Source organism: Pholis gunnellus (assembly GCF_910591455.1).
Source record: "Pholis gunnellus genome assembly, chromosome: 2".
NCBI classification, from domain to species: Eukaryota; Metazoa; Chordata; class Actinopteri; order Perciformes; family Pholidae; genus Pholis; species Pholis gunnellus.
Window position 1 is genome coordinate 13,945,206 of NC_136536.1, and position 24,046 is coordinate 13,969,251.

Sequence of the window (24,046 nt, forward strand, 5' to 3'; positions counted from 1 at the left end):
CTAATAAAACCAACTATTGCTCTGCTAAAAGGCAAATAAAAATAAATAAATATGTTAATAGAATATTATAAGCTGTAGTGCACACATACATAGGCATCAAATGAAATATATTTTACAGTATAACTTGGAAACCTCTGGTTTTTCTAGATACTTATGGTGATTAAAAAACAACTGATCGTTTATCTGACAACAAATAATCATTTTTATTCAAAAAAAACCAGACATCTCTTGATTTCATGAGTTAAGTGAATATTTCACATTTCAACATTCATTAAAACAATAAAATAAAACACTAAATGGTTATTTTCCAAGCTGGAGTGTGAATTCACCAAAGTCAAATCATTCGCCCCACAGTCAAGCTGCCACTCCTACATGCAAAGTCCACAGTCTAGTATCTCATAATTCCCAGCCACCTTCAAACGTCTCTGTGTTTCCATCATAAATAAATTGAAAACAAGTTAAGGCCAACCCAAGCGTCTTCAACAGTCTTGTCTTTGTCCTTCATAGTTAACTGTCCACTCAGCATGGCCAAATGCCCCAAGCTCCACAGCAGGAAGTCCATCTGGATCAAAGTTGAGTTGGCTCCTCAGAGCAGAGTCTGAGGAAGGGGACACAAGTTGCCAGAGGTCAGCCGATGGGCCGACCGGGAGGTCAGCTGAAGGTCCAGTGCTGGTAGAGGTCGGCACCATTACAGTGTTCCATCTGAAGCTGGTCTCCATTCAGCCGTAAACATTTCCCACTACTGGGATTCTTCAGCAGATTTTCCTGGAGAGCATCGGAGAAAAAGGTGACTCAAAACAGAAGCCTAAATTAATATCAACATACCAATAGATTACATTTGAACTATTCCTTTCACCATTCTATGCTAAATAAATGCAACATTTCGGGATGTTGTGCTTATTTGCTTTCTTTCCAAGTTAGATATGATAAATGCGCTCATTCTGTCCGGTAAATATAAAGCTACAGCCAGCTGCTGTTTAGCTTAGTTTAACTTAAAGACTGGGCGCAGGGGGTGGGGGGGGGGAAATACGTACAAAAACCAAAGCGTAACAGCTGAAATGTGTTGTTAAAAGTGGAGCTATGTGCCCGAATACTTCTTGGCAGGGTGACGACTTCCTGTAGCCTCAGCTAGTTGCCTGGCAACCTCACGGTGACAACAAGAGTCAGCAATGTTTTCCTTGTTTTCAGATTGTTTGCTAATCTAAGATAAGCTAAGCAGCAGCAGCTAGTGAAATCAATCTTTTCATCAAACTCTCAAACAATACTAGTTTCTTAAGTTTGGCTCCAAATGTCCCTCACCTCCGTAAAGACCCACTCCTGTGCGGGTGACACACTGGTGCCCTTCCCCTTCCGCTGGCAGAGCTCGATCTTCACCGTCTCTGGCTGGGGCGTGGCTTGAAGACACAGCTCCTTTCCAATGTTATGACGCAGCTCCTTATGAGATGAGTATTCAAGGTACTAGAAGAGACAATCATCCAATCAGAGACCTAACTGTCCCAGAGAACATCAAATCATCTTCAAATCTTACATTTCACACGTGTGAGTCAATAGTCGTACCTGGTTGCCTCCCATGTTGTGACACTGGTACATAATCACAGGTTTACCTCCATCGTTTTTCTCTCCAACATCCAGGCAGGTTTTAGATCCCAAGTTTCTCATCTGGTGCAAACACAGACACAAATAACAGCATGATACAGCCGTGGTTATGTAATATGAGCGGTGGGTCATATTGTTAATATGCAAATACAGACAAAGGGAAACGTGACTTACTGATCCAGATTTTTCTGGATGTAGTTCAGGAACGAAGGCCTCTGGGTAGACTGTGTTCAAGTACCAGGTGAAGTTCTTGCACTTCAGCTTCTCTCTCAGATTCAGGCGGTCAGAGATGTCCCCAAACTTATGCTATAAACATTGAAACGGGAATATTACAATTACATTTTCATAATAACTTGTTGCAGCACGGGGTAAACATTCTAGTCAAAAAGGAAAAATGTTGTGGAAGAAGGGTGATAAACGTCATTGTATCCATGTGTATTTAACATTTGAACAGTGTTACTCAGTGTCACACTGACCTCCCTGGCCATGACTGCAGCTGCCTGGTTGTGGCGATAGTAAACCTCCTTGTAGTCGTCCATCCAGACCTCAGCCAGGCGTACCTGGTTGCGAGTGATGACCTCTGTGCCTTTGGGGAAGGTGTGGGGGCTCTTGGTGCGGAAGACATGTCCAACCACGGAACAAGGGATGATCTCAAGCTGACCACCACACTGCCACACCTGCGAATCAAATGTGATGCAGGTAGAAATTCAGACTCCAACTTGACAATGAGAAGGAGACTAAAATAATGTGTGGAACTGTGGAAGTATAGATAAAGAGACAAACCCTGAACGACATCTCCACATTTTCGCCGCCCCATATCTCCATCTTGTCGTCGTATGTTCCAATGTGTTCAAAGTACTTCTGTGAGATTGAGAAAAGACCTCCGGCAAACGTGGGTGTTCTGAAATTGTCAGTCAGATCAAAGCTTTAGACACTTAAATGATTCAGGATTGTCCGAGTGAAGCCAACATGATCCTTCTTACTTTACAGGGTAGGTTTCATCCTTGCGCAGCTTCCTCGCATCCTCTGGGATTGTCTCCCAGCCGAAGCCCAGGTTCCAGTCAAAGTTACCTCGGTTGAAAGCGTGATTGGTGGCCACAGGCTTGTTGAACTGAAAGGTTTCGAGGTCAATGGTGGTGATCTCTGGACTAACCACGGCAGTAGGTTCCTCCACAATGCGGGCCAACAGTGGCTCTAACCAACCATGGAAACACTCACCTAGACAGGGAGCAAAGACCGATTACTTCATGTCTACTTCTTAACCTCAGTTAGGCTTAGTTTGTATTTGCAGTACAAACTGTGTCTGTGGCGACAACTACAGGAAAAAATGCACTATGAACACATTTCTGAAAACTTGAAGCTCATGTATCAACAAAAAAGACTCTAGACTGCTAAACTCTGACAATAATTCCATTGATTTCACTCAAAAATAAATTGTAAACTGAAATCGGTAGGATTACCAATTATAAAATCTGTTTTAGGTGAAAGAAAGTTATGATCGGAGCAAAGCACAGCTTCATGAAAATGATATTATTACATTACATTTAGCGGACACTTCTGTCCAAAGTTACAATTTGTTTGTACATTTTCTGACAGCTGAATACTTAGGAAGATGTCTGAAAATGATCTAAAATAAACAATTAAACATTTTACTATCACAATAAGGATTTTTGCTCCCTAAATGAAATGACAAAGTTTATGCTTTGTGAGTCAAAGTACATTTTCAGACCAAACAGAGATGTTGTAATTAACTCTCTGCTTCCAATCAATATTTGCTGTAAATTTAATTTGATAATTTATACATCTACTGAACGTTTTACTGAAAACTTTATAAATACCACGATAAAGTTAAAGTTGAAACAAAACATGGATAATTGTGTATCATGGATGGACCTTAATATTAAGTGAAAATATAATCATTTGATTTAAAATGTTGCCATAATATGGCACAAACAACCTAACTATAGGAAATATGAATCACTTTCTTGCAGTAGTGCAAGTATGTACATTTCTAGTAAAGAGGGAAAACAACACATAAGCCCCTAACCCTGGTAGTGCTACTGTCCCAATGAGCTACACACAGCTGCTTAAAAATGGCCATTGTGGCTGTTGTTGTTGTTGTGTGTTTTCTCACAGTGTGCGTCGAGAAAAGTTAGGATTTCGCCTTGAGCGATGCTGGCACCCAGCAGCCTGGCAGTGATGAGGCCCTTCCTCTCCAGCTGCCTCACAACGCGGACAATCTTCAGCTGAGGCACAAACACCTCCAGTTGGTTCTTCAGGTGATCTGCGGAAAATAGAAACAACATTATCATGTCGGTTTCGTCTTCCTTTAAAACAATGAAAATGTTGATGTGGTTACCGATGCAACAGAGCTCACTTTGAGCCACACCCAATCGTACTGCGTTGGGTAATGAGTTTGGTCAGGGGTGTAACACACTTTACGGCCAGAGGTTGCCAGTAAAACTATAATTTTCAGCAATAATAATAATTAATAGATAAAATAATAAAGCAGCTTGCTGACCCAGATAAGAAAAAGAAACAATTACATTTATACCAGTGTGACCACTGCCAGAAGAAATAGCAATGAAGTGGAAACGTTGCTGTTAAATCTGGATCACACATCCTCTCTATGTGTCTTTATGACCGCAATGCACGCCGCACATTTCTCAAAGGTTTCGGTCTCAGTGAATTCGGCAACCACATTGTCTCAACGTTATGACCGAGCTGCAGCTCTGGTAGCAAAAAAGAGAAGTTTTTTTTTTTTGTAGGAAATACAGTGGGTAGAGAATGTAACGGTGCATTAGCTTCAGTTAACTGACAAAGACGCACGCACACACACACACACACACACACACACACACACACGTTAGTGATAGTAGGTTTATGAGGTTACAAATTCTCTTTTCCCCAGCCATAAGTCATGGATTTTGAATATTTCCTGTACTTGAACATGCTTCTGCTTCTGTGCAATAATTCAATGACCTTTTCCCAGCAGCATAAAGGATTGTAAAACCCTTTCATATGCAAAACATATGACAAAGCTGCATTCATACCTCGAAGATAGGCTTCTTTTATTGACTTTGACCAACTCTCACTGAGGGGGAGGTGGCCTTGGAGGATCTGTTGTAAAGTTGGTGTGCAACACTTTCTATTTGACAGGAGGCCAGCCTTGTGGACATACCCACAGTAAAATACACAACATCATTTTCAATGTATGACACCTGCCTGTTACTCTGTGTGCAAGCTGCTAAAAATCCGAAGCCAACATCATTCTTATCAAAGCTCACAGCTTAAACTATAAACTCCGAAGGTCAATTCAATTAATAAATCACTAATAACTGGAGACTTCATGATTTTCAGACTGTGCTCCTGCAGCTGTGTCCTGCCTGCACCTTTTTGAAGAAATTACTTCCTAGAGATCTTCTGTCATGTTGTTTGAAAATGTTTCTTCACTGTCTAACTTTTATGTGAAACATGCAATATCATCTTTACATTATACAACACAATGTCTGTGAAATGTTTAGTTTGCATTAGCTTTATTGATAACATCAACAGGTAAGCAGAACTGCTGAGCTTACAAATGTGTTCCTCACTTCCTGCCTGATTAAGTGAATACGAATGAATAAAGTCCTAAACCTGAACTCCCCTTACTGTCGTCAACGTCGTAAACAACGTATTGTATATTTTCCTGCCAGTGAGCCCTCAGTTACGTTTTTGTCATTAATGTGTATTTATGTTTTTCGCACCTGCAACACTGGCGTCATCCACCAAGATGATCTCTTTGAGCAGGACGGCAGGAGACGTGTGCAGGACGCTGTAGACCGTCCTGAGGAGGGTAGACCAAGCCTCGTTGTGGAAGACAATAATAACACTGGTGGTAGGCAGAGGAGGACAGCGACGAAACTTACTCTCCACGCACCTGAGCCAGGTCAGAATACAAAGAGAGACAAAGAAGTGTGCAAAAGTGAGAGGCGTATCTGATGAAATGAAAGTCACACAAGGTCTTGCAGAGCCACGTATTAACAGACCATTGTTATTACAGATAGTCACGGTCTGGTCACCAATACTTTAAATAGCACATTTGAGCAAATAGTCATAAACAATCAGCTCACTTAAAAAGCCTCTCGAAAAAGAAACAGCTCAAGACGTATCGAGCCGGTGATATGTTTAGCTGTCAAGTCTGACAAATATTTACAGTTAGTGGAAGTGTTTGCAACCCAGATAATACCTCAGTCTCAATTACTTAGTACACACCCATATTCATGTGCATACTGCGAGGCTTTTTCTTTTTTTTTGCAGTCACACTCAGATGAGTCTTTTAACGAAGTGATTTTCCAGGAAAATGTAGACACAATATTAAAATGTATGTAAATAATGTACTGCTCTGAGCGTATTATCTGGCCTGATGTGTACATGTCAGCACTCTCCAAAAACTATCTCGGATTATCTTGAGAACATGTTCTTACTCTGAAGGCCTCGTGTCATCCCCGAGACTACGGCTGAGCGAGATACGGTCACTGGCAAACTGGTTGAAACAGTGTCTCGTCATTCCCTCCTCCTTCTCCTTCACCTCTTCTGGGGACATGTGGTCTTTCTTGAATGCTTTCCCATCAGCCCCAGGGCTTCCGGGGTCCTGAGGCGGTCTCTCCAGGTGAGGTTTGAGCTCAGCCCGAGTGTAGAATCCAGCAGGGCATTTGGCGTCCTCGGTGGGCTGCTGCTGCTGTACCGGCTGTACCGACGGTGCCTGCGGAGGTCTGATCTGGTTGCCAATGTTGTTGACAGCCTCTCGGACCATGACCAACACCTTATCCTTCTTCTCCACCAGCTCCTGAAACCAGGGGTCACCTTCAGACGAGGACCCAACATCCCTCTGGAGAATCACTAAGACCACCATGAAGACAGTCCCCGCAAGGAGCACCAGTTTCAGGGGGGACATACGCCGGCGTAGGAATTTACTCATGTTTCACAATGGGTGTTGCTGTAAAAAACAGAAAAAAAAGAAATTTGTCCCAAGACGTTCACTGCAAAATGTTTGCGTATGTTACTTGATAGTTCCAGCCAAGCGCTGAAAAAACAACAACACTTCATTCAAATCAAACTCCTCTGTAAGCCTTACCTGCTTTTACTCACTAATCATTCAGTTAGTTGTTACTGAAGTGTGTGTGTGTGTGTGTGTGGGGGGGGGGGGGGGGGAAGACAAGCAAGAGGACCATTTCTTAAACCGGTTTGTGTGTCTCTGCAAGTGTCATAGCAGCAGGAAATCTTGCCAACATCGCTCCTCCTCGTCTCTTTAGGAAACAGTCCCACAGGGCTGGCGGAGAGAACACGGAGGCGGAGAGTGCGAACAAACACACCACACCTCTCAGTAAACACCTGAATTCACCTGCTCCGGCCACAGTCCTCCAGGACCCACGTGGCAGCAGGTGGGCCACGACACTGCTGGCTCAACCCGCAACTCCCTCACCTGTTAATAAGTGACAACGCCTTGCTACACATACACCTCACTACACATACACCTCACCCATAATGATCAGAGCTGTCATCTGCTACAGGAAGTAGAGTTTGCTACGTGGAGCATGACAGGACCACAACATGAGCCAGCCCTGGCACAATAAGAGGCTGTTTCCTGCTAGGTGAAACAGGATATCACTGCAATGTAGGACATCTGCGTGTCAGTGGGTGATCACTGTTCAGTTAGAGACTCACTCTTACTTGTTCATAATTAATTTACTCTATTCTCAAGCCAGCCTCCTTCATAATTGATTCAAGAGGACACTCTTTTTGGTGTTCCAGCAAAAGGGAAACCACCATGGTCCACTCTCCAGTCGTCTCCAATCGATAACCAGTTGGTCCAGTTCTTTGAGTTACAACAGAGGAAGAAAACATTCAATCAGAAACTATTTTAACTCAATATTATGTGAGCTTGTAAATCTGGATAGAGTGGCAAATCAGTATTATGTCCCCCTCAGATCAACTTTCAGTGTTTAGAGGAAGTGCTTGTCAGAAACATCATTTTACAAATCAAACAACTTTTCTAGAGCTTAAAGTAAGTTGAAACACAAGAAAACAACAAAAGGTCCCGCGTAATCACAAAAAGCAATTCCGCAAAAATGAAAGAGGAAGAGTGTCGTTCCTGTAATTCAGAATATGTCAGAGTTAAAGACATATCTAAGCTCTTTTCGGCTCTAAAAAATGAGATACGTGACGAATGTATGAAACCTGCCTGTCACTCTCACAGAGGACGCCGATACGCTGCTGAAAGGTGAATATATAATGTACATTCCGCTACTTACCAAAAATGTTCAAGAAGTCGCCGCCAACACCTGTTACGCTGTATTACTGCATGCGTTTGGAAAGTTTCCACGTGAGTACGCAGCGGCCTTTCTAGTTGCTTTAAGTTGTAGGACTGGAGCTTCGAGCAGCGAACCAGGATGCAGAAGTTGCGTTGCCTCCCGGCTTTTCCTTTGAGCCGCACAGGTGCCATTTGTTGAAATGATTAGCTGGAGAGAGGGCGTGAGGGCTACCCCTGCTGGCCGCGTGCGTCCTTAACCGAGTTACTTCCGTGCAGCACGTTAAAGGCGGATTTCATCGATCACAGAGCACGCGGTTCCTGTGATTGAAACAGTCTACAATATGTACCAAATGCGGGAGAAAAAACTCAAAACTAAAAAAAAAAAGGTAAAATAAATAGATCAAATCGAAACAAAAAACAATTGAAACAGACATACAAAAAAATGAATTTGGGTAAAACTATTATTTCATATTAAAGTTATATAGACTATAGGATATACAGGTGCATCTTAATGAAATAGAATATCATCGAAAAGTTAATATATTTCAGTAATTAAATTCAAAAAGCGAAACTCATATTATATAGATTAATTACACACAGGGTGATATATTTCAAGCGTTTATTTCTTTTAATTTGAATGATTATGGCTTACAGCTAATGAAAACCCCACATTTTCAAAAAATCAGTATCTCAGAAAATTTGAATATTACATAAGACCAATTAAAAAAAGGATTTTTAATACAGAAATGTTGGCCTACTGAAAAGTATGTACAGTATACAGTATGCACTCAATACTTGGTCGGGGCTCCTTTTGCATGAATTACTGCATCAATGCTGCGTGGCATGGAGGCGATCAGCCTGTGGCACTGCTGAGGTGTTATGGAAGCCCAGGTTGCTTCGATAGCGGCCTTCAGCTTGTCTGCATTGTTGGGTCGGGTGTCTCTCATCTTCCTCTTGACAATAGGTCCATAGACTCTCTGTGGGGTTTAGGTCCATAGATTCTCTATGGGGTTTAGGTCAAGCGAGTTTGCTGGCCAATCAAGCACAGTGATACCGTGGTCATTCAACTAGGTATTGGTACTTTTGGCAGTGTGGGCAGGTGCCAAGTTCTGCTGGAAAATGAAATCAGCATCTCCATAAAGCTTGTCAGCAGAGGGAAGCATGAAGTGCTCTAAAATTTCCTGCGCTTGACTTTGGACTTGATAAAACACAGTGGACCAACACCAGCAGATGGCATGGCTCCCCAAAATCATCACTGACTGTGGAGACTTCACACTGGACCTCAAGCAACTTGGATTGTGTGCCTCTCCACTCTTCCAAATGAAATGCAAAATGTACTTTCTGACGTTGTCTCTGGTTCAGGAGTGGCTTGACACAAGGAATGCGACAGTTGTAGCCCGAGTCCTGGATACGTCTGTGTGTGGTGGCTCTTGAAGCACTGACTCCAGCCGCAGTCCACTCCTTGTGAATCTCCCCCAAATTCTTGAATGGGCTTTGCTTCACAATCCTCACAAGGCTGCGGTTATCCCGGTTGCTTGTGCACCTTTTTCTACCACACTTTTTCCTTCCACTCAACTTTCCATTAACATGCTTGGATACAGCACTCTGTGAACAGCCAGCTTCTTTAGCAATGACCTTTTGTGGCTTATGACTTGGACAACTGTCAAGTCAGCAGTCTTCCCCATGATTGTGTAGCCTACTGAACCAGACTAATATATTTTATGATATAAATTAACTTTTTGATGATATTCTTATTAATTGGGATGCACCTGTATATGAGATACATAGTCACATGGTACAAAAGAAAAAGTATACAACAGTGTAGTACAGACACATTACAAGTCCCTGCATCTTGAGCCTATTATAGTAACATTAGTGCTTTTTCATCAGGGATTAGGAGGAATTTATGTCTCTTAATTAATGTTCAGCATAGAGCATAGTGCTGTGTGTGAACATTGCCATTACCTCAACAGAAATTCATTATTCATGTGCAAGCAATTAAATACTCTCTCCTGCATCACCCTCTTGAAACTGTAGACTGATTTATTCAGAAAAGGAGGAGGAGGCTTCTCTCAGGTTACTGTCACAGGGAGAAATCTTGATTGCAGACTGCTGATTGACATGAGAGCTTGTTGAGCCGTTTACTACTTTCCTACCACTTCTCCTGAAGAGACCCAAGAGCCTCAACAGAAATAAAAATAAATAAATAAATAATCACAATGAATGCAAAAAACGGCAATTTATTAATTTATTGTCCAAGGGTAAGTTAATCAAGTCAATCATTGCACTATTTCTTAAACTCTGACACTTTTTAAAGGACAATGCAAGTGTTTAGTTGACCTTTCACAAGGACAGAGAAAGCGAGGGCGGTTTTTGTAGCCTATTAAGGCAACGTTTTTTTTTTTTGGCTCAGACAGAAAAGTGAGTGATAGCAACATCAGGTGTAATGCTTGTCAAAATGTAAAATACACCTTCACTTTTCAGCAAACGTGGTGTCCAATCAATTTGGCCTCTGGTACAATGTAAAGGCAATGTATAGTGTGTTTTCCTTCAGAAGTAGTTTAATTGTGGACAAAGATAGAAATTATTACATACATTCTTATGATTATTGTTTCAAAAGACAAATTTTAGGGGGTTACAAGCCTCCATGTGCGAAATATAACCAGATGGGGTCAAATACTGTTGTGTAAAGTTGTGAATATTGGTCCATGAAGTATGCAGATTTTGGAACTGCACAATCTCAAGGCAATACTTGTGAGCAGACAGAGAATTCCTGCATACGGTTCATCCTGAAGCCGTCAGGAAACCACTTAACGTTCACACGGTGTAACACAATCCAAAACAAACGTTTCATAGGCTTTTGCTTATTTAGGTGGGAGTGAAATCAGTCAAAATCACAGACCAGTAAAAGGCGCAGTAGACACAATTCTCTTCAAATTATTGATTTGACACGAGAAATCAGAAATGGACACACAACTCTGAGGAATAATATAAAACATGCCTTGCAGCAACCAGTTTGGCAAGAAAGCATTGTCATACAGTATCATAAAAACCTCACAGTGAAAAGTTACAGTATGCCCCTAGATAAAGATCAGCATTTAGCTATGTGTGCTCACACCCACACAGACACACACCCATACACACGGTCCTCACACACACTTATACAAAACGTTTCATAACAGTTTCAGAATCTCTCTTCAGTACCGGGATACTAATGCAACTTTTCTTCCTTCATTTCACACTTCATGTTTTTGGCTTAAACCAAAAAAGTACATTGCAGGGAGCGAGTAATCGATTGCACATTTCAGTGAACCACAAACCGCCTTGTGTCCAGACTGTGGCTAATCACAGGCTAAAAGAAACCAAGAGGGTCCTGATAAGAAACACAGAAGTCCAAGCCAAGGTTATTGTGAGTGTGTTCTATCTGCGTATGTGTGCGTGTGTTCTCCTTCATGAATACGTTCACAACAACAAAAGAAAGTGTTTGTCCCTATCAACGACAGTGACGTTACCGTGGCCTTTGCTGTCAAAAGATGAATAAATTACTTCGGTTTACCGTACTTTTGAACAGAATCATTAGGGTGTATTTCATATCAAACATTTGTTCTTTGGTCATTTTCATCCTTTATGTTATCCTTGCATATTTTCTTTTAAGTAACATAGTTTTATTTGTATATTGTATATATATATTCTTTTTTCTACAAGGTCATCACGAAATCCATCCGCACGAAAATAAATAACGACTCCAGATGAAATACTCGTACTATTGCTCATTAACACAAGCAAAGTCGCTTCCGTCCTAAGGCAACTAGGCTTTGTGATCTCTCGAGCAGCTTGGGAAAACGCCTTCGAACATGAACAACGTCCTACATGTGTGCATCTGAGTACTTGACAAAATACAGACAGGCCGAGCTCGTCTCCGTTGGCCGTCTTCTGTCCCCCCCCCAGCGTGTTCGCACCGTGCTTCGGTGCTCATCGCCGAGCTTGACCACTCAGTCTCTCTGCAGTCTCTGTCTTGTCAGTGCAGTGGGAGTCACTCTGCGGTCGGCCTGCCAGTCGTTAACTGCCCGGAGGACCGCTGGTGAGGAAGTAAGTGGTCATCTCCCCCTTCCCCTTCACCTTGACAACACCTCGACAGTCCAGCTGGTATCCGTTGTTGACCAGCACGTGGTATAAGTCTGTGGTCACCTAAGAGAGGACACGGACATTTGACACCCAGAATGTGAGACGCTAAACCCTTCCGTAGAGAAACACAGAGAAAAATGTAGTACATTTTGTATAGCAGTAGAGGAACATAGATCTACTTATCTATTAGGGCTGAAACAAATAGTCAATCGACAGGAAATTAATCAGCAACACCTTCGACAATCATTTGACTTATTTATCAAGCATACAGTAAATTCAGAATATTCACTAGTTCCAGCTTTGCAAAGGTGGGAGCGTTTCTCTATTTTAAATGTAAACTGAATATCTTTGGACTCCTCATTTGCCGCTCATCTGTGTTGATAACATATTTGGGGTTTGGACTGCTGGTTGAAATGAACAAGATGGGTATTTCTTTATTTTTCTAATATTTTATGGTCTAAACAATGAATCAATTCGAATAAAGAATAATCAACAGAATTATTGACAGTCAAAATATCCATTAGTCGCCTTTTATTTATGTAGCGTGTATTATAAAAGGCATATTTATTTGCAGTAGCTCATACTGTTCAACAGATGGCAGCATTGTTCTGAGTGTAATCTTTGTAGCAGCCAAATTATGGATTTGATTTGGGGGCAAAAAAAAACAACTCACTACAGCTCTTAGCTGAGCTGGTGTTGTTCCCACATTTCAAAATGAGTGTAAACATAAACTATCTAACCGTGAATAAGAGATATAAATAACTTACCTAACCTGCCTGACAGTGCTCATCTGCCTTTAAGACTTTAAGAACAGAATAACGCTCCCCTCCAGAAGGACTTTAGAGCACTATCTCTGCTAGAGAACAGCATGTCCGGGACTGACAGAGATTCTTGCTCAAGGGCACTTCTGCAGAGCAGATGTCTGTACTTAATTCCTTAAACTGAAGGACTGTAAACTGATTATATCTGTACAACTGGTATCTTCTATGAAACTTTTACACAGAATAGAATAGAATATAATCACTTTGTCCCTTACAGACACAACAAACAATGCTTTCAAATGTACATGCCTAAGAGTGATAAACCTCTCTCGGTTAGAGGAACGATGTCGGCAGATTGGACATTTTTTGAATAGGGTATGAGTAAACATAAGTGACGCACACTTCCATGTTGAATGACTAATGACAACAGCATCATTTTATTAGTAACTGGATTGGTATTCTGCATTGGCTGATTCACTGAACAATAAACTGCGAAATGCTTCTTGTGAACATAAAGTTACAAGAGAGGAGTTTGGGTGCAGTACCTGGATGCAGTCTGGTACTCCTGTGCTGTCCATCCGGCTGGCCACATTGACTGTGTTCCCCCAGATGTCATACTGGGGTTTCTTGGCTCCAATCACCCCTGCTACCACCGGCCCCATGTTCAACCCTGAGAACCAATCAGCTGGCCATGTTACATCATGCTACTTACACCATATCAACTCAATTATAATGCTGTTTCTAAGGAAGTAGATAGCTGTGTTTCTCCTTTGCCCAAGAAAGGGATTTGCTTTAAACAATTGCCAAAGAAGATTTATCAGATAGCGTTTCAAGCCCAATCTCTGCTTCTTTCCAGACTTACCTATCTTCATCTGGAAGTTGTTGAAGGAGTGCTCGTTGATGTATTTCATCTGCTCCCTAAGCCTCATGGCGTAGTCGGCCAGAGCCAGGATGTGTGAACGGCCCTTTTTGTCGTAGGTGGAGTCATTGAGGCCAGAGGCTGCCATGTAGGTGGAGCCGATGGTCTTGATTTTCTCAAGTTGACGAAACTTATCTTCACTGATGATCTAGAGACAAGGCACACAAACTTGTTGTAGTGGCAGAACAACACAGACAACCAGGAATAAGCAGATAAAGCAGCATAAAACAACTGAACATATTCAGTAAATGTTTTCTACACAAATTCAATTTGCATTCATCTTTGTATCGCTCACACTTCCGTCTCTTCTCACCTCGTCAAAATCGGCGATGATCTCATTGAGCAGCCTGAGACACTCCACTCCCTCGTTGTTCGCCTCCAGCTCCACGTAAAACTCAGAAAAGTTGCTGATGGAGGCGAACATGACAGCGACGCACTCACATGACTGGTAGTACAACTCGTCATTTCGACGCTCCCGTGCAAGAAAGTGGGCGGCTACGTCCTTGGGCAGGATGTTGTGGAGCAGGCGCCGGTTGTACGCCTGCAGCTCCTCCATCTCCTCCTTCTCTTCTGTGGCCTGAGGAGGGACGAGAGATGTGGTTGCTTAGTCTCATTGTCATAAAACTGGATTCCTGAAATAGTCATGTGCAGCTATATGTCTTTCTCCTGCAAGATAGTTTGGCATGTCACAGTAGGAAAAGCACAAGTGTAAAACATAAAATGAAGGATGACTGGATTCCATTTAAGTGCTTCAGTTTCAGGGTCCTGGTATTGTGCATGCTGGCTCAGTGTCTCACTGTCCTGACTTACTGGGACACTTGAATAGAACGGAGCCACTGTTAATGTTATTACCAACCCTGTGCTTTTCCTGCTATGACCAGTGAAAATGTCTGTTCTGAAAAAGGCCTTTTGGTGAGTTTAAATAAAAGTAGCTTCAGTTTAAGTTTAATTTACCTGCAGCTTCCAGAGGAAGTCAAGGCGTGCGGTGGACTCCACCTGCTGGCCGTGCAAGTAGAGAGCCAGAACAAACACCGTCAGGATAACAGGGGTCATGACCTTTAAGTATACCGTGGTCACGCCCTCCAGGCTGAGGAGAAAAAGAGGGTTTGACAAGAGACATGACCGAGTGTCTTGCATTGGAGTAAAATGTATGAAACCTGACACACACTAAAACATTCGTCGAATGAAAGCTACTCACCACTGTTCTGCAGTTTCATTGAAACCATGCCTAGGAAAGATAAGAGAAAGTCATGTCTACAAAGCATATTAGTCATTGAAATTAGGCAGTACAAAATAAGAAGAATACAACTTACTGTTGTAGGGAATCATTAACAGGTGGTAATTGCCTGAGGAAAAAAAAAAAATCAAAAATAGGAATAGAGCCCAACTGGTACATGAGAAAGTAGGTCTTTTACAATCTAAACCTTATCGTATCAAAGTAGGCCATGTCCAAACGAAACCACAGTGTTGTGACACATGAGCTGAACTATTCAGTTTGAAAAGAGTGAGTGTACCGTATGTGATTGCATATGTGTGTGCGTGTGTTCCTAGCAAAAGGACTCACAGTGTGTTGACCAGCAGGTCTGCGTTGTCAAACAAGGCCACCTGAGGCCACTCCACCAGCAGGATGAAAGTGAATTGGATGAGCAGCATCAGAGCCAGCTTCCCTATGCTGCTGATGTGGAGGAACACGGAGCAGGCCAGCAGGGTCAGCAGTACACAGTAGCTGAAATACTGCAGCAGAGAGGAGACAGCCAGGGAAGAGGAGGAAGGTTGGGTGAATATTCAAACATACTTTTCATGCACACAGAAAAATGCACATGGGCATTTGTCTGAACACGCGGACAACACACACACACGCTAAAATGTTATGGGACTGACCTCGGGGAAATGGCAGGGCATGGCCTGGCTTGAACACAGAGTCAAACCGTCCTCTGCTGTCTTGGTCAGGTTGTGCAGCAGGCAGAGATTTACCGATGTGTTCAGCTCGTTGGCCACACATTCCTTCAGATTCTCTCTGCTGCAGGTAAACTGGCAGGAAAGGACAACAAAGTCTGTCATTTAACTGTCAGCCAGTAAATGTGAAACAGCAAGAGAGAGACACACACACACACGCACACATGTAATGCTGAAAACAGAAAGCCACAATTATAAAAGGTTTTAATATTTTATTTTGTCCCTATTGAAGGAAAGTGGAGCCCAACTGGTACTGGGTTTATAAGGGCGATGGCAACATCAACGTTTATGAGTGTAAATAAAATCGAATGATTTATTTGCACATAACATCAACATTTGTGTTATGTTGTTGGTTAGAATTTAGATTACATTTTCATTTTGGACATTTTACATTTGAAAAAAAAATGGTTATCAGTGCTCTCTGGTGAACAATCTAGTACGTAAATAATAATAATAAAAAAACAACAATAATCTTAAATCTTCCAATTATAATGGCGATGCCGATTAACAGACCAAGACTATCATTAGTCAGTAAACACTGTAACCAGACAGTGTTCATCCTAGAAATATTTGTAATTTCTGGTCATTTTTAAATGTTTTGACAAAGAATATCAAATGCCTTCAATTTAGCTTGAAAATAATTTCTGAGCCATACGGTAGGTATTTATAGAATATAAGATAACGGTCACATTGCATACAGTACACCATCTTTTCTAAACCATAGTCACAGCATAGCTTCTGTGGGTGACAGTTTTGCATGTACCATTGTTAAAAAAAGTAAATTTGATGTTGATGATGGGTGAGGTTTCAGAATTAATAATTGATATTCATCTTTTCATGACTTTTCTTGGTCATGGCATTTGTATTGGCATATATAGTTGTGTTAGCATTAAACTGGTTTTAATCTACGCATACAGAATGAATGCAATGCTTCATAGATCTACATAATATTGGTCAACATTAGAAAAAGCTGATGGTTAAGAATAGACTTATTTCTACAACCCCATCTGTCACGGTGACTAATTATAGCTCCCCCCCTTTAGGCAAACTAGTCTAATTTTAAAAATGCCAGCATGGTGCAGAATCTCGGAGACCTTTTGAAAATCTGAGATGAAGTGATTAGTGGAAGGACAGACAAAATGGAAGTGAGGCAGATTCGTAGCCCCTTCCCTGATGTCATTGTGGGGGACAACTTGCAACAAGTCACAACTGTTACATGAAACAAACATTTTAAGATGAAGAGCTGTAGTCCCTACCATGTTAGCAAAGGAGGAAATGAAGAGGAGGAGGATGGTGAAGACGCCCACCAGTGTGCTGTTTGCACGAGACTGGACTATTTTCTTGGTTACAGTCTGCAAGGCAACTGGGAAGAGCTTGAATACAGACAGCAAGGAGAAGATCAGATAAGAGAGAGTTAATACCATTAGTGATGCTGGCTGAAGATATATGATAATGATTGTATCTGAAGACATCTGCTTGAGAAATCATATAGAGGAGAAGGCCTTTGTTTCTCACTTTGATGCAGGAGTAGATGGCACAGATGAAGAGGATGTTGATGAGGATGATGAAGATGCTGATGTAAAGACCGAGCATAAGTGTTGTTCTGCGGAAGAGAAGAAAACAGGCTCATTAGGATGTAAAACTCTCATTAACTCCTCATAAACTAATCAAGAGCACATTTCCTGCCCACAATGCAGTATAACTGAGAAAGGCAACATACCAGAAAGAGCTACTTACTTTGGGAAAATGATAATCTGAATGAAACAAATGCAGCAGAAAACAAGGAGTGTGCAGGCCACATATCCCCCAAAACGATCATCAACCTTTTTGGAGTACTGAAAATAGAAAAACAATGAAAAACAAGTTTCCTTCTAGCTCAATTATTACAGAGGAATTTATCAATTCAGGTTATTAGAAATGGAATTTGGGTGGATTTTGAACCTTTTTCTCGAGTTCGGCGGCCTGAAAGGTGAGGAGGAACTTCTTGACATGATCCTTCCTCAGCTGGTCGATGCTGCGCGCGTCGATGGCCCGACCAAGAAACTCATCCACCTCATCCTCAGGGTTCAGGGCCTCCTGAGCGCAGCGGCTATGAGGTAGATGGAACAATAGGTCACTGTGTGTGTTTGTGTCTGTGTGTATGAGTTGGCCTATGCTGTGACAGGCAGGATGACTCAGAGCTAATATGGTATTAGTGCTGGGTTGGATCTGACTGTATAAAACCAACAGTGGGCTCTAAAGTTAGACCGCTACAGTGACAGTCTGCCAGTCAACCGCTAATAACGAAAGCCCCCCTAATAACAAAAACCGGAGCCAAAACACTCACTTGTCTTTGCTGGATGCTTCATCAATGCCCTGAGAAAAACAAAAACACCGAGTGAAAATGTGACTTAACAGCAGAGAAAGTGCAGGAAAGAGAGAGAGATTATCATGTAGCCACAGTACAAGTGAAAAATAGACAGAGAGACTCAGACATCTGCACAGCTAATCCCTGAGAGCCAGACTGATGTTTTAATTAATGCTCGGAGGCTTCAAATTACACCCTTTTTGCCCCTAGGGCTCAAAATCTCTGAGATGGAGAGGACAAAAGGAGGAGAGGGGGAAAAAGCAAGAAAGACAAGGAAATTAGACTTTTAGCATTAAGAGAGGGAGGATGAAAGAGAGTGAGAAAGAGAAACATCTGCAGCTGCGGCCTCATCAGATTCAGTAGTATACGATGCACTGAGAATTCTCCGGGAGCCATGTTATAACTCCTGTTTGTTTGACGGGACCAGATCAATACTTCTTCACACATTCCTATTGTCTCCTTTAGGCTTAACCGTTAATACAGTTCAGTACACAAATGAACACCTTCAGGCACTCAAATTCATATTTAGATGAGTTATTAGACTCTGCAGCCATGTTGTCAGCCTTGTGAGGATACTTTTAAATGTAAAGCACATTGAGTTTTTGTTCTAAAGATAAAGTTGCCCTGCCTTGCCTTACATTTAGGATCAGTTACTAACGATAATGCTAACATGCCGATGCTAAACAGGTGTATTGTTAACCATGTTCACCATCTTAGTTTAGTGTGTTAGCATGCTAACATTTGCTAATTTGTATGTAAGCAAATGGGAAATAATATTGTGGCCCCAAGAAATTGAAAGAAGAGTTACAAAGAACAGAAGAGTTGTTGTTGAACGCTACATAAAGTTTCATAAAAGCTTATCTTCGACTCCCGTGGTATTCTTTACAGGTATCTAACAGAAGAGCTTTGGAACATTATTATTACCTGTAAGTAATAAATAGTTTGGTGTTACATTGGCACTCGACACAAAGTGCAGCTGAGGCTGATAAGAATGTCATTAGTTTTGTAAGTATTTGGTTGTAAATCAAAAGTATTAGACAGGCTAACATTTTGACCAGATGATGGTGCTAGAGGAAACCCTACAGGATCACCAAAGTTATTACGGTTCATCATGTGGGGGACATGAATGTCTGTACTGCCATCCTTAGAGCCAAGCGTAACAACATGTTCAACATTTTGTTTTTGTTTTCAGAGATTCTATGAGAAAAAAGTGTTTGTATGCAGTATATTGATGAAAAAGTTTGAAAGGCTTTTGCCCCAACAGGCCTGTGATCATTACAGGACCGTGTAAGAAATAATAATCTAATATTAACATAATGATGACGTAATTAGAAAGGATATTTATGGTTTGACTTCAAAGAGTGGAAAGGATGACACAGGAAATCAGATATAGACAAGAAGAACATGTGCCATGTGCTCAGCTAAGTGCTCCCTGAGTGTATCTCACCATCTGCCTGAAGACCTTGGACTCCTTGGGTCTGGAGAAGGATCTGTCAGGCACCCAGCGAGGCATCAAACCATCGACAGAATTTGCACGTGCCCGCTGCATCTTGGCCATCATGGCTTTCTCCTCTTTCTGAAAGTGAAGAAACCCCACCAGAGTAAAGGCTTTGACGAACAAGGACTTCTATGCCAGGTGACAAGCCATTATATTGTTTGTGTGAAATATGGCACTAGTGTGAAGTTCGGAGGAAGTCAAGCAGGTAATCAAGGACGTGTGTGTGTGTGTGTGTGTATGTGTGTGTGTGTGAGTGAGTGAGTACTAACCCTCTTCTCGCTGCAGCCCAGCACCAAGAAGGTTTCAATGTTGTTCTCCTTCACGTAAGCATTCCTCTCTCCTCCAAATCCTGGCTCCACCTCGTAGTCCCCGTTCAGATACTGTAGTGTGGCTTTTGTGATGTGGATCCGCCTACACACACACACACACACACACGCACACACACGCACACAAACCCCCATTGTGTAAGAAACAAAACAGGCTATGGGAGAATATGTCAGTGCAGTAGCAGGTGGAGTAGGAGGGACTTACCCTGCCTTCCCCCCGGCCTCCATTTGGTTGGCAAGCGTCACATCGTTGGACCAGACGTCAAACTGCCACTTGCGTAAGCCCAGCACCCCACAGTGAACACGCCCGCTGTGGATGCCCACCCGCATGTTCACATTAACACCCGTCACCTCTCTCACCAGCCTGCAGAGACGCACACACACAAAACCACATGCGCACTATTGTAAAAAAAGAAAAAAAAAATAGTGTCACCTTCGGGGTTCACAGCGTCTTTTCTGTTCTCCCGCGTAACATAAACAAAGCAAGATATCTCAACTTAACCTTGACTGGAGTATTACTGCATGACTGTACGGGTGTGTGTGCTGTCGTTTTGAGTGTGTGCATTAGTGTGCGTTTGACTCACGAAATGGCTTCAATCATGTCCACTCCCATCTCCACACAGCAGTGGGCATGGTCAGCCCGGGGCTCAGGCAGCCCTGACACACAGTAGTAACAGTCCCCGAGGATTTTAATACGCAGACAGTGGTTCTCCTGTGCAGCAAAGACACACCCACAAAGTATTAGGCCTTCAATTACAGCGAATATACAGCATGCTCATACCAAATATAAAGCTTTTTATACATCATTTAGATGACTCATCAGTCAGTGTTCTCTTATTGATGTCTTACACAATGCTTAAGTACCCCCCCCCCCCCCCAGTACATCATGTTGGCTTTGTCATTCTAACAGCGAATGCAACAGACTGTACGGTTACATAAGCAACTGTGGCTCAAAGTTCTGCTGCGAAAATGGCGGCGGCAGGTTGTCAGCGCTCACCGAGGCCAGTTTGTCAAAGCGGGCGAACAGCTCGTTCAGCGTCATGACCAGCTCCTGGGCCGTGCATTGAGATGCCAGGCTAGTGAAGCCCTCGATGTCTGCAAACAGTATGCTGCGAAGAGAGGTGATGGAGGTATAGGTAGAGAGGGAGGGGGGTCACCAAAACGCACAGAGAGGAAAAGAAAGACAAAGGAGACAGAGGGGATCAATCAATAAAGTATAGAGTTAGCTAGCATGGTCTAGCGCCTCCTTCCCTCCTCACTGTCCAGCTGCCATGTGAGCAGGGGAGGGAGAGAGGCAGACATTTGTTCAGCTCTGGCTCTCATCATCTAGGCCAATGTAGGTCACCTCTTCCAGCCGGTCCCTCTGAGAACACCACCCCTCGTCCCCCTGTCTGCATGCCTTGCATTGCTAACTTTTGATAGTAATAAAAAGCGAGGATAAACAACACCACGGACATTCTGAGTTCCAGTTGAAGGCAACAGTTGGCGCTGTTGGTCCCGTGAGGTCATCCACTCAGGGGGAACTGGCCCTTAATTACAGGAGTCTTGAGCCTACCTGGATCTCCCACCCTGACCAAGACCGTGAGCCACAAAAGATCATCTTTAAAAGGTCGGTTCACACAATTTACACAACACACAAACATATTTCCTCACTTACTCCTAGTGTTATCTAGCCATGCAGTGGATGTTGTTATTGGCATGGCGTGCTTTGATTTATTCATCCAAGTTTTGAGATATCAAAACAGTCTCCACTTGAACTACTTTCTACTGTAAAAAATAGTCCCAAAGAAGGGCCTGACTGCGTGATCTGTGGATTTTACACAGTAAATTGTTTCTGGAGAAAGACGTTGCATTTTATTGCCGATATTGTGATTTTTCAATTATGTGAGCACCATAAACAAGTAGTGGATTCACCACCATTGTACTGGGGGGCAGCAAAAACTGGGCAAATACAACCCAAAACCTTCTGAATGGTCAGATACTACGAGGAGTAAAGAGCTTTTTTCTGTACTTTGGGTTAATTGACCCTTTATAGGCCAGATTGGAATTTCTTTTGACCATGAAAATTACAGGTAAAGTCACACCTTAAATAAACCTGTTTAACTTCTAGATAATACATAAATAAACATTTGGAGGGTATATGGACCGACCATAATATATACCAATCATAGAAAAGCATTAGTGATGTAAAGAACAGGATTGGAAAACATTAACGTTCTTGTCTGGTGCATTATTTTGGTACAAAGACAGCACGTTTTAAACTTGGATAATGGATTGCTCCTGTAAATTTACACCGTAGTAAAGCAGCTGCGTTGCAACAGATTATTCCTCTAAGTGCATCACCTGCACCTATTTGGATAACCTCTAACAGGAGATGGCTGCTGCAACCTCCTTTCCTTGTCCCCTACCCCCATCCCCGCCACAACATGAACAGCAGCAGCTGGGATCAACGCTGGGCTAATAGATGGAGAGTTTCAATCACCTGTTTAGTATTGAGTTATTCCCGCTCGGGAGGGGAAATCCAGTGGCGAGGGCTGAGACAGGGGGCTAGCAAACTTGAGGTCTGCCGACTATCATTTGCTACAGAAAGCACAGCAGTGTGCCTAAGTCAATGTCGGTACTGCAGCCGGTGCTGTCAGTGTCGATAAACAACAACATGCATAATACATGCTGTCAGGGAAATAGCTGTTGGAGTGACTCTGTAACTGACACATCCGTCAGCAGAGTGAGGTCAAAGCCACTGGTGCTAGCAGTGACGGCAAAGCAGACAAGCTCTCCGACATCTTCCCGAGTGTGCGTTAGCGCACTTGTGTGGAAGCACGTATGCGTACGCTTCCGTCTTTACCTGACATTGTCGTGTTTCTGGATGTAGATCTTGTGGAACATCATATCTTCCTTCTTGGCATTGATATCAGCCTTCATCTCCATGGCAACGTGCCTTGGCAGCACTGACAGCAGTAGGCGCTCCTGAGAGAGAGAGAGAGAGAGAGATGGAGAGAGCGAGAGAGAGAATAGACGGAGAGAGAGAGAAATTAAAGAAAGAATGACAGAGAGAGAGCCCATTCATTTTCATCAGTTTCTACTGTTAAGAATGCTCAGTGAGTCACCCTGCCTCGTTGGCATCTGCGTGGGAACGTGTTAGTTAAACAGCGAGGAGTGTGGATACGTGTTATACTTTTCAGCATATTGTTGACCTCAAAAATGGAGACAGAAAAAAAATTAGACTGGAAAATGGAGACACCCATTTGTTGCTCTTTTTCATTCGTGCATGCGTTTAGTTTTCCTGCAGGACACGGTAAGACTGCCTCCCTCACTTATTTGCTTGGACATGCATCTGTGTGCGTGTGCGTGTGTGTGTGCGTGCGTGTGTGTACATATGTGTACCTGCTGCTGGTTTTCCCTCTGCAGGTGCAGTCTGGCCTGGATATATCCTCTCGTCTCCTGGAAGGCTTGTCTCTGAGAGACCTCAGCAGGGTAGTGGGTACAGATCCCGATCATGTTAGTGCACAGGAAGATCAGCACATTGGCACTGATCTGATAACACACACAAAACATGACAGAGAGCGTGAACATGCAGGCACACATGTGACCTCACAGGAATACAGTGAACTCTGCCTGACCTGGGCGAGGTCAATAAAGGAAATTGATAGCACTCCGTGTCATAGGATTTATTGCAAGGAGAAGAATTCCTCAAACGTCTGAGGGGCCATTAAGATGTGATCTGGTTAGACATCATGTGGGTGGCCTCACAGTTTCTCTGCAAGAGGACATTCTGCTCACGTCGAGCTTTGAACGGCAGATAGGAAGCCCAGAGGGTTCGATGTGATGCATGCCTATAGGGACACGTGACATGTGTCACTCCAGTTTTTTGTTCTACTTGAGCAGAAAGTTGATTTAATTTTGCGTACATGTAATCAATTCAAATCAATCAAAGGGAAGAAAACAATGTTCCGCATTTGAGAGGCATAAACAGGATATGAGGCTGTAAAAATGGAGCAATCTAAAGTGACGTAAAGCCTTGTGGGAGAGACATTTTCATATTTTGAATGTACTTTAGATAACTTCAGAAAAAGATAATAGTGAGAAACAGAAGCAGCCAATAATCTAACTTTCTTGTGTGTGTGTGCGCAGCAGCGAGGTTCGTTGAACAATGAGGGTCAAAGAATGCAGAAGGCCAAACTGTAAAACAGTCTCTGGCTTAAGTAAATGAAGTTTAGATATAGTAT

General features: G+C 42.6%; 2 protein-coding genes across 2 annotated transcripts in view; both read right to left on the reverse strand.

Moving 5' to 3' along the window:
• Positions 1-41: 41 nt before the first annotated feature.
• Positions 42-8,045, reverse strand: galnt6 (UDP-N-acetyl-alpha-D-galactosamine:polypeptide N-acetylgalactosaminyltransferase 6 (GalNAc-T6)). Its single transcript, XM_079182370.1, has 11 exons — positions 7,890-8,045; positions 6,063-6,574; positions 5,343-5,515; positions 3,731-3,880; positions 2,580-2,814; positions 2,380-2,497; positions 2,073-2,273; positions 1,771-1,902; positions 1,558-1,659; positions 1,300-1,458; positions 42-765 (listed from the first exon to the last, which is right to left on the reverse strand). The coding sequence occupies exons 2-11, from the start codon at positions 6,554-6,556 to the stop codon at positions 652-654; spliced, it is 1,878 nt and encodes a 625-aa protein (XP_079038496.1). The 5' UTR covers positions 6,557-6,574; positions 7,890-8,045; the 3' UTR covers positions 42-651.
• Positions 8,046-10,129: 2,084 nt separating this feature from the next.
• The window catches only part of LOC306706451 (adenylate cyclase type 6-like), a 31,553-nt gene continuing 17,636 nt past the window's right edge, over positions 10,130-24,046 (reverse strand). The window contains exons 4-24 of the mRNA XM_079173539.1: positions 23,205-23,354; positions 22,666-22,787; positions 20,818-20,929; positions 20,405-20,532; positions 20,026-20,184; positions 19,764-19,905; positions 19,444-19,572; positions 17,976-18,004; positions 17,591-17,738; positions 17,387-17,484; positions 17,165-17,252; positions 16,906-17,022; positions 15,575-15,724; positions 15,258-15,427; positions 15,007-15,039; positions 14,892-14,921; positions 14,648-14,780; positions 14,007-14,270; positions 13,637-13,841; positions 13,320-13,444; positions 10,130-12,076 (exon numbers count right to left, since the gene is read on the reverse strand). Coding sequence (XP_079029665.1) covers positions 11,948-12,076; positions 13,320-13,444; positions 13,637-13,841; positions 14,007-14,270; positions 14,648-14,780; positions 14,892-14,921; positions 15,007-15,039; positions 15,258-15,427; positions 15,575-15,724; positions 16,906-17,022; positions 17,165-17,252; positions 17,387-17,484; positions 17,591-17,738; positions 17,976-18,004; positions 19,444-19,572; positions 19,764-19,905; positions 20,026-20,184; positions 20,405-20,532; positions 20,818-20,929; positions 22,666-22,787; positions 23,205-23,354 — 2,661 coding nt within the window. The 3' untranslated portion in view covers positions 10,130-11,947. The remainder of the gene's footprint in view (positions 12,077-13,319; positions 13,445-13,636; positions 13,842-14,006; positions 14,271-14,647; positions 14,781-14,891; positions 14,922-15,006; positions 15,040-15,257; positions 15,428-15,574; positions 15,725-16,905; positions 17,023-17,164; positions 17,253-17,386; positions 17,485-17,590; positions 17,739-17,975; positions 18,005-19,443; positions 19,573-19,763; positions 19,906-20,025; positions 20,185-20,404; positions 20,533-20,817; positions 20,930-22,665; positions 22,788-23,204; positions 23,355-24,046) is intronic.

What these genes read in the sequence shown, in the direction of transcription:
- galnt6 (XM_079182370.1), bottom strand. Translation starts at nt 6,556, where the DNA reads ATGAGTAAATTCCTACGCCGGCGTATGTCCCCCCTGAAACTGGTGCTC. An exon ending in AACTTTTCTCGACGCACACT is followed by an intron (nt 2,815 to 3,730) that starts GTGAGAAAACAC and finishes CTCCCTGTCTAG; the next exon opens with GTGAGTGTTTCCATGGTTGG. An exon ending in GATGAAACCTACCCTGTAAA is followed by an intron (nt 2,498 to 2,579) that starts GTAAGAAGGATC and finishes TGACAATTTCAG; the next exon opens with AACACCCACGTTTGCCGGAG.